The 14,904-nt window shown below is 43.6% G+C and overlaps 2 protein-coding genes across 2 annotated transcripts; one reads left to right on the top strand and one right to left on the bottom strand.

Annotated features, from left to right (window-relative positions):
* The first annotated feature begins 173 nt into the window (after window positions 1–173).
* On the top strand, window positions 174–4,087 carry LOC118512243. Its single transcript, XM_036056387.1, has 2 exons — window positions 174–2,119; window positions 3,403–4,087. The coding sequence occupies exons 1-2, from the start codon at window positions 740–742 to the stop codon at window positions 3,649–3,651; spliced, it is 1,629 nt and encodes a 542-aa protein (XP_035912280.1). The 5' UTR covers window positions 174–739; the 3' UTR covers window positions 3,652–4,087.
* On the bottom strand, window positions 4,085–12,486 carry LOC118512244 (scavenger receptor class B member 1-like). Its single transcript, XM_036056388.1, has 7 exons — window positions 12,104–12,486; window positions 7,877–8,040; window positions 7,544–7,795; window positions 7,265–7,465; window positions 6,783–7,182; window positions 4,557–4,804; window positions 4,085–4,459 (listed from the first exon to the last, which is right to left on the bottom strand). The coding sequence occupies exons 1-7, from the start codon at window positions 12,177–12,179 to the stop codon at window positions 4,250–4,252; spliced, it is 1,551 nt and encodes a 516-aa protein (XP_035912281.1). The 5' UTR covers window positions 12,180–12,486; the 3' UTR covers window positions 4,085–4,249.
* Window positions 12,487–14,904: the final 2,418 nt, after the last annotated feature.

Below are 14,904 nucleotides of genomic sequence, written 5' to 3'. Positions count from 1 at the left end.
TATTGATAGTTATCTATTTTATGTATTTTTTACGTGTTATCATTATTTATTAAAGTCATCGCTATTAAAATTCTAGCGGAGACTCAAACCTCAAAATCATCGAAAAAAGTCGTGTAGCAGCACCTTGATTTTCGCCTTGACAGCTGTCATTCGGTATTGCATCAGAAACGAAATCGAAATTTTTCAGCACAAAATGGCGAACCAAAACAGCACGTACCAGCATCGCGAGTGAATAGAACGAAAAAGCGCAGTTAATAATGGAAATACCCGCCAAAAATATAGTGTCGGACGAAACATTTTGCATCTGGAAAGGGTGTATCGTGAATAGTGTGAATCATTTGCAGCCCTCCAATTGCTGGAAGCTACAACGTTGTTGTCCCCGAGCTGGTGTTGGTGTTGGTGCGACGGAACAAAAGAATCAGTGCTTAAGCACCCGTGCTTTCTCGAAGTCGTCGTCCTCGTTGTGGTCGAACAACGAGCAGTCTATTGTACGCATAATCACGCTAATGCTATTGATGCTCCACACTGCGATGATGACTAATGCCGCGCGTTTGAACATTAATGCCGTAGCTGTGACGTCGCATCGTACGGAATAATACGGAAGGAGCCATCCCCAAGCGGACTACGCCAGCGGTGTCGTGTGTGACAGCGCTCTGTACATAGAAATCGCTACATTGCAGACGGCAAGAGGCAGCACGTCCTAGCAGTAGTAGCTGTGTAAATATTGAAACCGTGCGCAATGCTCTCCGAACGCAAATACTGTTACTGCCACCCGTCGTCGGAGGAAAAGCACGGCGGAGGATCTGTTTCGACCATGGCGGGCGATGTATTCTGTGAATGGTCCAAACAACCACCACCACCACCATCACCACTGCAGCACAATTGCTCCATACCAGATGTGAGCGAAAAGCTGGCCAACCTTAGCATGGTTGACCGTGAACTTCCCGAAGGTTGTGCTGCTGTCTACGCCACTGCACACAAGCGTCCCAGCATATTCGAAAACGCAATCAGTGCGCTGAGTACCTTGTTCGGTTTGCCGCCCCGTAACGGAACCAAACTAGACATGGACATGCCTTCCTCGCATTGCTTGGCCGAAAAGGAGCAATATTTGAAGCAAGCGTTCATCATCCCCTCGACACCCTGCATACCAATCTTCGAGACGAACAAGAACGGCAAGGGTCAGCTGACAGTGCCGCTGGACTACAGCAGCACCGTGGACGATATTTCCATGACCCCGGCAGGCGTCTACGTGCAGGACATGGCGAGCAGTGAGTGTAGCACTTTGCGGCCGGGCGGCCGTGGTCCGAAACGACGTAAGGATTCATCCAAAGCGAAGCAACATGCACACGCGGGCAGCGTGGCCAGTGGCAAAGGCTGTGATAAAAACCGAAAGGGAAAGAAACGGCACGCTCTGCGACGGGACATATTGAGCGATAATCGAACCTTATCGTTCGACGATTGCTACGGTTACGATTACCGGGAAGCAGCAGTGTCCAGCCTGCCGGTGGACATACGACACCCGCTGCCCCAACGGTGTCATTCGGCAGCTTTCAGTCCGGCGTCGACGGGGAGCGTGGGCAGTTTTCAAGATGCGTTGCAAGACGTTGGTCCGGTGGACCATAATGTTGTGCACCAGCTTACGTGTTCCGTGTCACCGAGCTGCAATCCGCCGCAAAGCATCCCTGCCAAACAAACGTTAAATGGTCCTCCTGCCACGGAAACGATGAACACCACCGTGATCACCGAGGATCACCAACAGCAACAGAAATGTGATATGATGGAGCCTAAGCAGGCTGGATACGTGGTGTTCACCGATTACGACGTGTTTACGACCCCGTCGGCCAGTCCGGCCCGCCGACGTCCTCGTAACCTGTGCGACGTGATTAGCTATGCGCTGAACCACCATCGGCCTGTGGATGAGGACGAAGATGAGGAACGGCTCGATCACAGTGATTACACTAGCGATGACTTTACCGACGACGAGGGCGAAGTCGACGGGCTTGAATATGATGATGATGATGATGATGATGATGATGACGACGACAGTGTCGTTTTCTGCGAAGATTTCGACGACCTGAACGATGATTCTAACTCTTCGTCTGGAATCGATGAAAAGAAGGTACGTGCAGAGTTGGTATTTTCATTCTATCCTGATTTATGTTTGTACTTGTTAATTCTAAATTTCATCCGGAGAGTTGTGCGGTGGAAAATATTATGCTACACTATTTCAAGACGAATGGCAAAGAAAAAGAAAACAGCTTTAGCAAACCATCGACATGCTCGACAAGGTCAAAGATCAGCTATTTGGAGATCGCTGACAAACGATGTATGCCTGAGGGCAAGAGGTGTGTTGCTGCGTACATTTACAACTGATCTTTCGTCATTCATGAATCAGCGATCTTTGCGGGAATTCCACCCACCGACCGCCTCATTCGCCTCAATGTTTCCGACGTCAAGACGATGGACAAAATAGGCTGAAACTGATGCAATAATTCTCAACCGTTATGCGTTGTAAATTACATTTTTAGCTTAATTTATTTCTGCCATGGTTGTGTTGTGCTTTGTGTGCAGCGAACGCGAATTGACCCATAGTATAAAACTTGTTTACGTTTGGGTAGTAGTATGTGTGTGTGTTTATTGAACTGTTGTGCGCATTTGTGTATGTGCGCGTGTAACGCGGTTATCTACAGTCGACCTTCACGTGGCGAATGTAATCTTTGCAGTGTGTCTGTAAGTCGTTATGCGGGAAGTTCCTTACCGTACTGCTTGTATAAAATGAAACGATCCGTTCAACGCCGAAATAAGGGCCATTAAAAATGGATTGTGTTTGATGTGAAACATTCTCAAAGTTTGTTCTTTTTTTCTCAACCACTGCAACGGTAAAGTTAACGGTAGAAAGGGTCAACCACTGCTCGAGGCCAACAGAAGAATAAGAAGAAGTTTGGTTATGGAACTTGTTTCAGAATCGTAGTTAGGATTAATTCTGGACTTGGTTCCGGAACCGGAATCGGAATCAGATAGTCCCGATTGTGAACGCCCATCACTACAGGACTTATCATGTGCTTGTTTCGATTAAGACATTAAGCAGTAATAAATTTGCTTAAATTATTTATTTTTTCTATTACGGAAAATGTTACAAATGTCTCTTCCGGAATTCTGTGTTAACCTTCCGATCGTCGATTTGCTTGCTGAGAAATAGTGCAAAATAATATTATCACACGCAACAACAAAAAAAACCTCCAGCGTGAAATTCAGGATCGAAAGTTTTCTAAACAAATTCTGTTCTTCGCTTTGTTTGTTCTGTGATTTACAAAACTTTATGGAGTTAAGATTAAAATGTACTAACGTCGCGTTCGTATCGCTCCATCACTCGCATGACACATTTTCCTTTCGTCAAATTAGGTGCGCTTCAACATGCAACCGGTGGTGCACGTGATGCGAGCGTGGGACTTTGCTTACCGGCAGGCACGCAAGGGGGATTGGGAGATGGCAGCCAGAGACCGTGAACGATTCCGGAAGCGGGTCGCCGATCTAGAACCGGTGCTGGGACCAGCACTACAGTCAACGTTACGTGATAAAATTTATGCCGAACGGTTTAGCGGGCAGGATAAACACGCGCAAGAGCTTAACTTCGATGTGCATTGCAACTAAAAGTTCCGTTGCGTTGTTTAGCAATATATTTATATACCTTTGCATATACGCGCATACTTTCTTACCGATTGTTTGGTTTGCCTTTACCCATCGTTACACAGGTGTCCCAAAAAAGAAATTAAAATAACCAAGAGCGAGATATTTTGCACACATACAGTAGGGCGCAATTATGAAGTTTTTGCAATTATATATTTATACGTTATTTTGCTTTAATTTAAACACAACATTTAGCTTTGTTTTTATTCCCTCCCCGTTGTGTGTAGATATTGTAAGCGTCATCAAATCATATTCGCAGTGGGAATTTTTACTTTAGCCACTTGTCTCTTGATATAGGTTGTTGATAATTTTAAAACGCCATTCTGAAGCATACAAATAAAGATCACTCCGCGATATATGGTGGTAATTAAGGATGAAAATAATCGAAAGCATTACATAGCAAAAGCATATTGAGTTTCGTTTTTATTTGTTTGGCACTAACGGTACGAACTTATCACAAAGCAACGGGGATGGCACATGATGACATGATGGTGAAGGTGGGGGTGATGGGCTTTAAGTATAGAGAACTGAAACGCAACTTATGTACATTCGGCATCTCTCGCTAAAGACTGGTCAGCTTGCGTTTCGCCGTATACTTTGTTGCCGGTGATATCCTGCCCTGCATTTTATAGCGCGCTGCCTCCCGGAACGCGACCGTTAGTAGCAAGATGAAGGACAGGTACAGCGCGTAGGGCAGGTACGGTTCGATGGTACGTGTCACGTGAAATGCTTGCAGTGTTCGCACGATGTAGTTGGGCAATTCTTTTTGATGCTGTGTGATAGGAAGGAGAAAAAAGGAAATCATACCATTTTATTTTGCATTTTCCGCTCGACGGTTCCGGGTGGAGTGTCGAGACTTTTGCACGTACATATTCAATCCAGAACATCGGAATGATCATGTCGCTGAAGCGCCTGAATTCTGCCGGATAGTTGGTAAGGGTCGGTATAGCAAGATTAGTCTGGGTGCGGGCACACTGGTCCAACGGTATGCCAAAGGACGGATCGACAATCGCGTAGCTGTGCTGCTGTTCCCGGTTCGGTTTCATGCCCGCTATCTTATGTGCAGCGGAGAAATTGCGCGCATAAAAGTGTGGGCTCGTGGCCACGATGGGAACATCTGGGGGTTGGGGGAAAGAGATTTATAGATAAAAGTTACATTTTTAAATGGTTTTCCATACAGTAGGTGATGGCGTAGATTCGGTTGTAGTGTCGGAAAAGTAAGTAAGCTCCATAAAGTTTTGGTTGTTTGCAAATGAGAGAATTCGAATCTTAATCGGTGCTATAAGCAGGGAGCAAATGCGAATATAGTTGAGGACATACAGGATTTTATTTTAAATTGCTCTAGAACTTATGGATTATGGAACTAAATTTGTTATGCTCGAGAGCAGCACAGTTTTGTAGGATATTTTCTATACATCGCCAACTAACAGGTTAAGCGCCATGTCGGTCATCGATGATTGCCAGTAAGCTTTCCAGGCTGTTTCGCATTATTCATCGATAAATAGATTAAATTTAATAGATTGCACAGACATTGTTTGTGACGTTTTTGCTCTACGCATTATGTTCTTTTGACTCAAATGATACGAGTTCAAATTAGGGATCGATTCGTCTTCAAACTGAATTGGCTGAGCAGAGCGGTTTACCTGTTTAAACTCTTCAAGGATTTTTTTTTTATCAAAAATGTGCGTTGGTTCAATCAAATCTTTGAAGTTATTCTAATCGAAATTTTTTTCACGCGTAGAGAAACGCTTTGCACCGTTTTTTGTACTACAAATTATGACCTTAATCTTAATGAAGATCATCTCCATGGCAGATCTTCAGGATGCATTAAGTTTGTCATTATAGTTGCTGGATTTACTTATTTTCTGAGTTAAAGTAGAATTATTACTTCACTTCTTCTTCTTCTTTGGCACTACAATCTTGAGAGGTCTCGGCCTGCCATTTCTGGCTTTCTGTGACTTAATTTTACCCGTAGTAAAGTAGTCAGCCTTACGTTCGGGGAGGCGGTCTGGATTAGATTTGAATCTCGGCCCTGTCGTGTGAAGACCGGCGCCGTTATCGCCTCGACCACCGGACCTTTTTTTTCGTTTATTTATAGAGGGTTTAGGGCTTTGAGACTTCATTCGCCTCAACGACCACCGGACCGCACCAAGAATTATTACTAGAAAAAATTAATGATTAAAAAATCAACGCATGTGAAGTGCACAAAAGCGTTTAAAATTTGCAAATTAATTTGATTCTCCTCACTCTGTAGGAGCGATTTTGTAGCGTTTGGTTAAATCCAATCAATTAAGCTATTAAACTTAAAACAAACATTACTTGCAGTTTAAACGATTATGACAATTGGCCTAGACGTATTGTTATGCACTAGTTTTAGGCAAATATGCAACAACAGTTGACTAGGAAGCAATGGGTGGAATATTTTTTGGGGTAGGTTAAGCTTGAAATACCGATCACTATCTACGACGTCCCCAATGATAATGCATCCGCAGGTCGGATGACAAAGTATGGACAGCGATAACGTACCAATCCATCACTAGGAGAGGCACAAGACTCGCCAAATCATCATTAACTGACATTGACATTCTTTAGCGTTAAGCATAACGATCGTTCATTAACGGGTCGCGCGAGCGTTATACGCGTCCTGCATGGCAAAGTAAACACGAAAACAGTTTCTTTGCTCATGTTCGGCAACTCTTTCGGACCTCGGAATGCCTTTTCAACAGGTTCGCTGCTATTAGACGTAACACATGCTCGCTTTTACTACCACCCTATTGCTGTGTGGTTGTGTGCCTTGTGGTTGATAATTGTTGCGCTAAGGCGCTTTGGTTGATTTTAAGCAACTACTCTAATATGTAGCGCGCTTGGTTGGACTTGAGGCAAGGGGAAGAGTTTCAGTTCGGTTGAAAAAGCAATAACAGTGACTAACCTTGCTCTACATTAGTGAAATGTTTTTTTTACACTCTTCTACTGCAGAGTGTTCGAGCATGAAATGGACATTTAAACCGCGGGAAAATGATGCTTGCATTGTGCCTGTGGATTCGGTCCTCGGTAATTCTGTTATCACTGTTCAACTGAACTGTCCCCTTACTCACCATGAGAACATTTGGAGGTGTCCGTCATTCCATCCTCGAGCAGGCCAAACTGTCCTTTGTAGCAGTCAGCGGTACTGTTGGGCAAACGATCGTACGAATCATCCGGCAGTACGTACTTGTACCCGGTGAGCGGTCCTTTCCGCACCTGTCGATCGAAGTACAGCGGCACAGCTCGGCAGAGGGTTTTGCGCCAGTAAATGAGTACCGACTGTTCGTCCAAGTTTTGTGGGTAAGTGGCCCCCTCGGACGAGTTCTGGATGGAAGCGAAGCAATCGCCCTTGGTGAGACTGAACCCTGGCACCGTGGGTTCGTACTCGTAGGTGTTCATCCTAAAGAACTGATCGTGTCCGTTCTGTTTACCGTACCGCACGTTCACATGATCCTCGTTATCCTCGTACATCTGGAATCGGAGAGAGCAACGTGTATTATTCACCACAAATTGAGAAGTTCAGACGAAGGGAAGGACCTCTTGCCGTACGTACCGTTTTCAGTACACCAACATTGTCCGACGGCACCATACTCGGGACAAACTTTCGGGCCTGGTTCAAGAACGGTGGCTTCGTGTTCCACAAGTAGTCGTAAATAGTCATCCGGCTGAACACTGAATCGCCGGATATGGAGTAAATAAAATGGAGTCCACGTTTCATGAAGTAACTGTCGTTTTCCATCCTGGCGGCAACACCCTGGAAGTGAGGATTGAATTATTGCACGAACAGGCAGTGCCTTTTCCTGTGCCCTTTCTCGCTGCACTCTACACCTACAAGCAATGAAATGTTCGGCACGATGATCGTTTTGTTCAGTATTCCTGGGACATTACGCTCGGGCAAAAACACCAGACGCCGCCGGGTTACGTAGGATATTGTGGAATTGTGCTCGTGAAATGTAACGTTTTCGTGCTCGAGCGTTTCCCGGTACACGATCGGCACCACTTCGTCCAGCATGAGCTGATCGTCTAACCCTTCCAGCCAGCGGTCGGAGTTGGTGACGTTGAAGATGAATATTCGACATGTGACCTGTAATACGTTAGCGGAGGGTTTTAGCGGACAAGTTGCATGCGGACATGCATGCTTTTAGCATGTGCCACAAAAACGTACCAGCACGTCGTCTGTGGTTTTCCACCATTTGAAGTAAGGCATGCTCTGGCGCATCGTCAGCCGATCTTCCAGTATTAGTTGTGTCGGCTTATAGATATGGACAAACAGTCCCAATGTGAAGCATACGATCGCCAGTGTGGTAGTGAGGCATATTATACATAATCCTGAAAGTGTAGAGTTCGTTAATCTTTACTTATAGAAGTTTCTTATAAGTTTCTTAAGTTATAGAAGTAAGCTAAGCAAGACAGATAGTAGTGATGAGTGCGATAGTGATCGATATCATCTCGTAAGGCTTCGATAAAAAAATCAGATTTATGTTTGACGGGAATGTTTGAACATTTGTACTGGAAGATTGTTTTTCTTTTGAACCGTAATTTATTACTACAACAAAATGCTTTGCTGGATTGTAGATCAAATCCTGTCAGGAGTGTTTGGAAGGATGTTCGTAATTCAAAATATCTGGTTAGGAGGAATCCACGGAATAACCGGTAGGAGTTGACACAGAAGTGCTCGTCGTGCCGTTCGGTTTACAACTGTTTATTTCTAACATCTAGCATTCTTAGAGAGTTGATTAGTAAATATTGTCCTAGTAATTCTTTGTCCTAAGCGAGTTGGAGGTTGTTGGCAGTACCAAAAATTGTTTAATATTTCCTATTAACTGCATGCAAATTCTTAACCTCTCAACTTGTGCTGTAAACAATATCACTGTTCGATGAAGGTTGAGCATTTCATGGCCGCTATAACTGGCGATTTGACAATATTTTCTACAACATCGATATAAAAGGCCAGGCTTGGTTTCTCGAGTCATATACGATCGTAAGATACTCCAGATAGACCTCAGTAACTAACATTTTCTATCTATCGTGGGCCAGAACATCCTTCCATGTAGTGAAGAAGACGATGAAGTTTACCAGTTTCTATGCGAAGGGCAATGAAGAGTATAAATGTGTTTTTTATACCATTAGCTACTGTGCTATCTAACTGCTGTTAGGAAGCCATAAAGTATACGACTGCATGTTTATTCAAATTATTTACAGCGTAGAAATGAAGCAAAATATTTTTTTTGACTTATTTCTTATTTGGCAGGAACGGACTATGTTTTTCAATGTTTTCTTTATCTTATTTGTAGCAGTTCATTTGTAACTGAAGTTGCTTAAGTTATATTTTGACTTGCTTCTTCTTCTCTGACGCTACAACCTCGAAAGGGTTCGGTCTGCCATTCCTGGCTTTCTTTGACTTGATGCCACCAGAAGCTGGCTAGTCAGTCAAGCGCGCGGGAAGGCCATCTGGACTGGGAGTTTTAGCTGTTAGCAAATACAAAATTCGAATAACTTTCAACTGTAAAATCATTTTTTGACTTATCACTTATGAAATTTTATTGGATTATAGGAACATACAGTCACATATTTATGTTATTCTGTAAGATCTAGCTGGATTTGAGCTTTACAAAATGAGCAGAAGGTGCCGTTTAAGACGAAAATATATTTGCCGCACTGATTGCAGATGACCGTTATGTGCTTAAGACGTTTAATATTTTTTGTTTTGCGAATGTGCCTAAAAAACTACACTTGAAATAAACACTTTTTACATTAACAAACATTTCATAACATTAAAACATTACATCTGTGCTGCCAAGATGTTGGTCAGCGGGAATGGTGAGGATGCGCAACGATTTTTAAAACGATGGGATGCGTTTTCCTTTATGTCCGTTAGCGATTTTACTCCTGCCAAGGAGTGGAGATTAGCGTTCCGCGTGTAGCGAGTTCAGCATGACTTGGAGTCTTTTGAGGTGAGTCCTTGCACACGATCGGTACGAATTACCGATATTATCGGGTATAAGCACTTAAGCAGCATATGTCCCCTATCTAATACGTCCTCCACATGTATACGGAAGAGCATTTTAAAATCGATGGTAAGTCCACGATATCTTACCGACGATTACCACGAGATAGCTGTTCCGTCTACTATCAGTTCTACACTCAGGGGAGGGATAAGAGATCTTCTATATCGGAGCGGTAATATCATCGCCTTTGTCTTACTCCGGTTGATTTTCATCTTCCAGTCTGTAGCATAACGAAGCAGAACGTCCAGACAACGCTGTATCCGACTTTTGAGCTCAACAAGTCTTCTACCTCTTAGGGGGGAACCCTGCTACCTCTTAGGGAATACCTAAACGTCCTTTGTTTAAGATAATTTCAAATTATCCTCAAAATATAGAATGGGAAATTAAAACTTAACAGCTTATGTAGCCACCATGCAACACCATGTAACCCACAATGCCACACATTATCAAAAGCCTTTTCCACATTTAATAAAGTGATGACTGTTGAAGTGGAATCCAATTTGTTTTGCTCGACACAATGCTTGAGCCTGAGAAGCTGATGGACAGTAGAGTGCCCTGCGCGAAAACCAAACTGTATTATCATTTTATGTTTTTGATTTACGGGTGAGCATTGATCAAAGGAAGAAGCCAGAATGGATTATGAACTAACGTCTAAAGATCTTTTCTTAAAATGAAAACAATTTTAAAACTATTCTGTATATAAGATGAACCAACAGTAGAGTTGGATTCAATAGTAGTACTGATCGGAAATTCTCAAATCGGAACTGGACCTTGCCGGCCATATGCAGAGCTGATCATTCCAGGTCAAGGTAATCAACACTTTTTTGTGAGTTTTATGGAAAAGCTTGACAGCTCCAAGTACCCCAAGATTTACAACTAACATTTTCCTTCATGTTGTTATCACTACGCTCAGTGTGTTATAGTCGTGACCTCATTTGAAATTGGTCAATTTGGCAGATTGCCGTAATGTATTTAAAGAGCTTAGAAGACCAACAATAATTAATTGATTTAGGCAGCGTATACCCCCTTGCATCCCTGCCTCATGGCCAAACATAAAAGCCGTAATAAACCAAATAAACGATAGTGTTTTCCACATTGCATATGAAAGGGAAAAAAAGGATTCTAGGGAATAGAAATTGAATTGTTGTTAGTAGTTTGGGTTTTGCTGCATTAATCTTATCTCCTCGTACCTCGCTGGTCTCACACTCGCATACAAATTCCCTATGTTCCAATCAAAAAGCCATGAGCAGCCTTGTTTTATTTTCACTCGATTTCGGGTTTCACCCAGTGCAATGTTTCAATTTTTAAAGCGAGTATTAATTTATCTTCAGCTATGAATTCCACAAGACAAACTAACCATGCATTTAAAAAACGATTTAGACTAAATTTTGGATGGAGGGCATACAGGACTGAGGATTAAATCCCACCTAAACTGCCGCTCCGTACGCAGGACTGACTTTTCATATACGGGTAACATACAGGCACAGGAACCTAGGAAGGGCAGGCCTGAAGCTTTCGAGTAGCATAATTTTAATATTTTGTCAATCTTTGAGAAGTATTTAAGTTTTTTAAAAAGACGTTTGTCTCCGCTAATTGAAGTTAATTTCTCCACATTTCACATATCTTGTAACGCTCAACTACGTGCTTAGCCTTATGAGTTAGGCACGGCTTTTGTGAGTAAGTAGAAAACAACTACGCGTAGATTGATGGATGGGAAATGGGCATCTATTTTTGTTTTACTTGACTTACTCATCGATACAGAACCTCTCGAGACAGCAGAAAAGCACATGCCATGTATCGCATAATTCATGCGGCAATGTTGTAAATGCAAACACTTGCAGTTGTTAATAAAAGGGCTGATTTGATTACTCCATTGATTATCAAAACAATAATGTGCCGTAGTCGAAGGTCATGTACGCATCGAGCAGATAAGCGTAATTGCACTTGCAGGGTGTGTTTGCACTATGGTTTACATGTAATACATGTTGAGGCGAATCAGTGCACCGTGTGCTCCGTATCAAACATGGCCAATAGTTTGCGATATGGTAAAGCGCTACGAATGATTTCTTTGACCGAGAAAGTTAAGTCTGATAAGTACGGAGCCGCTATGAATTTCGTGTATAACTGTTGTGTAAACTGTGTGGATTGTTTCATGAAAGACATACCAAATTAATAATTTTAGCGATATACAATAATATTTGTTTGCGTTTGCTTGTTCATAGTTTGGGAAGCTCGCTTATCGCTTACTGCTCACTGCTTAGACTGCGGCGCATTCGTACTTTACTTCCTAGACGCTGTTTTACGTTACGGTTTTGGCGGTTTACTTTCATCCTAAGCTACAGCTCGAATGTTTCCCACAACAATCATCGGACATTCGTCGTTACCTTTGGCGTTTGCCTGTTTCCTTCGAGGAGGAAGTTGGATCGCAATGTTGTTGGCTTTCAGTAACTTTACATCCATGATGAGTACTGTATTCCAGGAGAAGTATACAAACTATCACCGTCACACTAGTCCCACCACCAGAACAAACGACTATTTGAACTAATTTACTGTTCACACACTCGCGCCGAGATTGCTGCAGCAATCAAGAATGATGCACATAGACACTCAGAGCTCAGGATTCACGCTTTCCGTCGCAGCTGTACTAACAGGCTGCCCGAACAGGACTGGTGGACATCCCAGACGGGTGCGATTAAAACCCAAAATATGCCCACAATACCGCAACTATCGCAACGTGTATTCGCCTCTTATCAATCCTATTTAGCGATGCCGCTTCGCTGTTACTCGCGATCATCACTGCATCATCGGGGCTCGGGAGCCCTGCTTGTGTGCGTGTTTTGTTGATTGTTTTGCTGGCTGGAAATGCTTCAATATACTGCATGGCTTGATATACGGTGGTACGAATCGAATGCTGGGTGTGATTGTTTGCAAAATTCGTGATGAATTCACTAGAGAAGAACAAAAGCAACGCTGCTGTCAGTAAAGCGAAGGCAAAAAGATTGCCGTACGTAGCCAACCTTCTTGCTTGGGTTGGCCCAAGCTCTGCATCCTAAGATGTGATTTAAAGGCAATTTTCTCATGTTGGTGGTGTTTTGTTACAATGCTGCTACGGCTGATTCCAGTTGTTACGAGTTTGAGAAAGATAACGTCAAAGGAATCGATAGAGCTATCGAAAGGCCGAAAAGTTCAAGATACGGTGAGCTGGAGCGACACGAGCTCGAGAGCGGCTCACCACAATCAGCATCGCGCGGTGTTCAGAATGCTGTTGCGTAATTCTTTGAGCGCCATTATGCTCCAGTTTCGTACTACTCGCCACCGTAAAAATGCCATTGATATTGAACCCCTTTCGACGTAGAGAATTTAGCACAACAACATTGACCACCGGCCGAATGAATCGGTGCAGAATGAACCGCACAGTATCGATTGTGTGTGAGCCGTCATCACATTCGAGCAGTGTTATCAGGCAGCCGCGTGTGTAGTGCAGCAGCGATAGGATTAGTGATGTAGTAGTGTATTTTTTTTTAAATTTCTATCACCGGTTCATGGACATTGATTGCTGCGCTCTTTTCACTAGCTGCAGGGCTCTAATTCATCACTCCGTTTGCTTGGGAATAGTAAACAACAAGACGCGAAGAGATAAACGCAGACGCAGAAAGGGGTAGCTTTGTGAAACAACAATATTTATTGTTTAAGGGAGCATTAACAGAACATGGTAGACGCAATTGGCCAGTTCAATCAGTGTTGAGAAGGGAGCACTTTGTTTATGCTCGTACACAAATTTGATTGTCTCGGTACAAACATCGACAGGCACATTACATTATCTTACTTACCTATTCTACCAGTGAAGACTCTAACGGTACGAGGGTTAAACGTCCGTGCTCGGCACGGACTCAGAATGAATTTCCGCTAGATCAGCATATTTAATGTAGTAGAGACCCCCAAAATCCATTCCACTTAGGGCCTCCAAGGTGCTTCGCTTAGTGGTCCAGTTCATTAGGCAGGACTCCTATAGGCCAGTTAATCCCCGTCGTCTGGCCACAAGTTTAGGAAAGGCCAGGTTTCTAAAAGATGGATCAACACCAACACTCCTTATCCGGCGCTACAACCGCTTTGCGGTCTTGGTCTGCTTCAACAATCCTCGATACCGCTCACGGTCCAGCACCTTCGTCTGCCAATCGATTATCCCAGTCGTCCTGGCGGCCGCCATCACTGCTACCTATCACGTTTGGGCCTACCACGCCTCCTCTGTCCGTGTAGACGACCTAAAAAGACTTTACGGGGGCTGGGTTGTCCGGTGTCATTCTCATTACATGGTCAGCCCACCGAAGCCTGGTGAATCTAATACGTTGCACGTCATTGTAGCGGTTCCTCCATTGTCCTTCCACACATACGGGGCCAAAAATCCTTCCAAACGCGACTAAGAGGGTTTCGTCAGTTTTCGTCAGATCTCCAATCCCAGGTTTATTGCCGCTCGCTCGATCTTTTGGTAAGCTTCTGCTACATAGGAGAGCCTCAAACCAATGATGTCTATATCATCAGCGTATGCCAGGAACTGGATTGATTTATAGAAGTAGGTCCCCGAAGTTTCCACCTGCGAGTCACGGATGGCTCTCTCTAGTGCCAGATTGAAAAGGAGACAGGGCAAGGCCATCTCCCTAGCGCAGGCCCTTGGTAGTAGCAAAGGGCCCTGAGAGTTTTCCATCCACCTTCACCTGGCATTTGATGTTGGCCATTGTCATTCGTACAAGCCTGGTAAGCTTGGCCGGGATTCCAAAAGAGCTCATTGCGTCGTACAGTTTTACCCTGACTATGCTGTCATATGCGGCAACACCAACACTCCATCCTAATTTAATCCTACCACATCTACTCTGTCTAACGTGTAATGTGTGTCGCCTACAGAGCTTTTAAGCACTGTTCCATCAAGCGCCATTTTCATGGAGGACTTACCATCCAGCTAAGTGCCTATTATAGAGACTGTTGTTCCAACATAAGGGAACAGTAATACTAAAAATAAGTAGTTACGTGTTAAAAATTGTGCATCTACAATATCACTGTTATTTTTTATATTTTGGACGTGTCTTTTTCGTATTGGTTTAACGATCTGTTAGGTCTAACGACCATCGAGAAACCTATTTGCAAGACCTATTTATTTCATGGAGCTGGATAGAAATAGCTGTTTGTTGTG

This window comes from Anopheles stephensi, chromosome 3, assembly GCF_013141755.1.
Source record: "Anopheles stephensi strain Indian chromosome 3, UCI_ANSTEP_V1.0, whole genome shotgun sequence".
NCBI classification, from domain to species: domain Eukaryota; kingdom Metazoa; phylum Arthropoda; class Insecta; order Diptera; family Culicidae; genus Anopheles; species Anopheles stephensi.
The sequence above is the reverse complement of the archived record's forward strand: the minus strand, read 5'-3'. Positions and strand labels throughout refer to the sequence as shown.

Excerpts from the sequence above, each read along its gene's own strand:
- LOC118512244 (XM_036056388.1), bottom strand. The coding sequence starts at position 12,179 with ATGGATGTAAAGTTACTGAAAGCCAACAACATTGCGATCCAACTTCCT. Across the intron at positions 8,041-12,103 it reads GAAACAGGCAAACGCCAAAG|GATTATGTATAATATGCCTC; the intron begins GTAACGACGAAT and ends CTACACTTTCAG. Across the intron at positions 7,796-7,876 it reads AAACCACAGACGACGTGCTG|GTCACATGTCGAATATTCAT; the intron begins GTACGTTTTTGT and ends AACGTATTACAG.
- LOC118512243 (XM_036056387.1), top strand. The coding sequence starts at position 740 with ATGCTCTCCGAACGCAAATACTGTTACTGCCACCCGTCGTCGGAGGAA. Across the intron at positions 2,120-3,402 it reads CTGGAATCGATGAAAAGAAG|GTGCGCTTCAACATGCAACC; the intron begins GTACGTGCAGAG and ends TCGTCAAATTAG.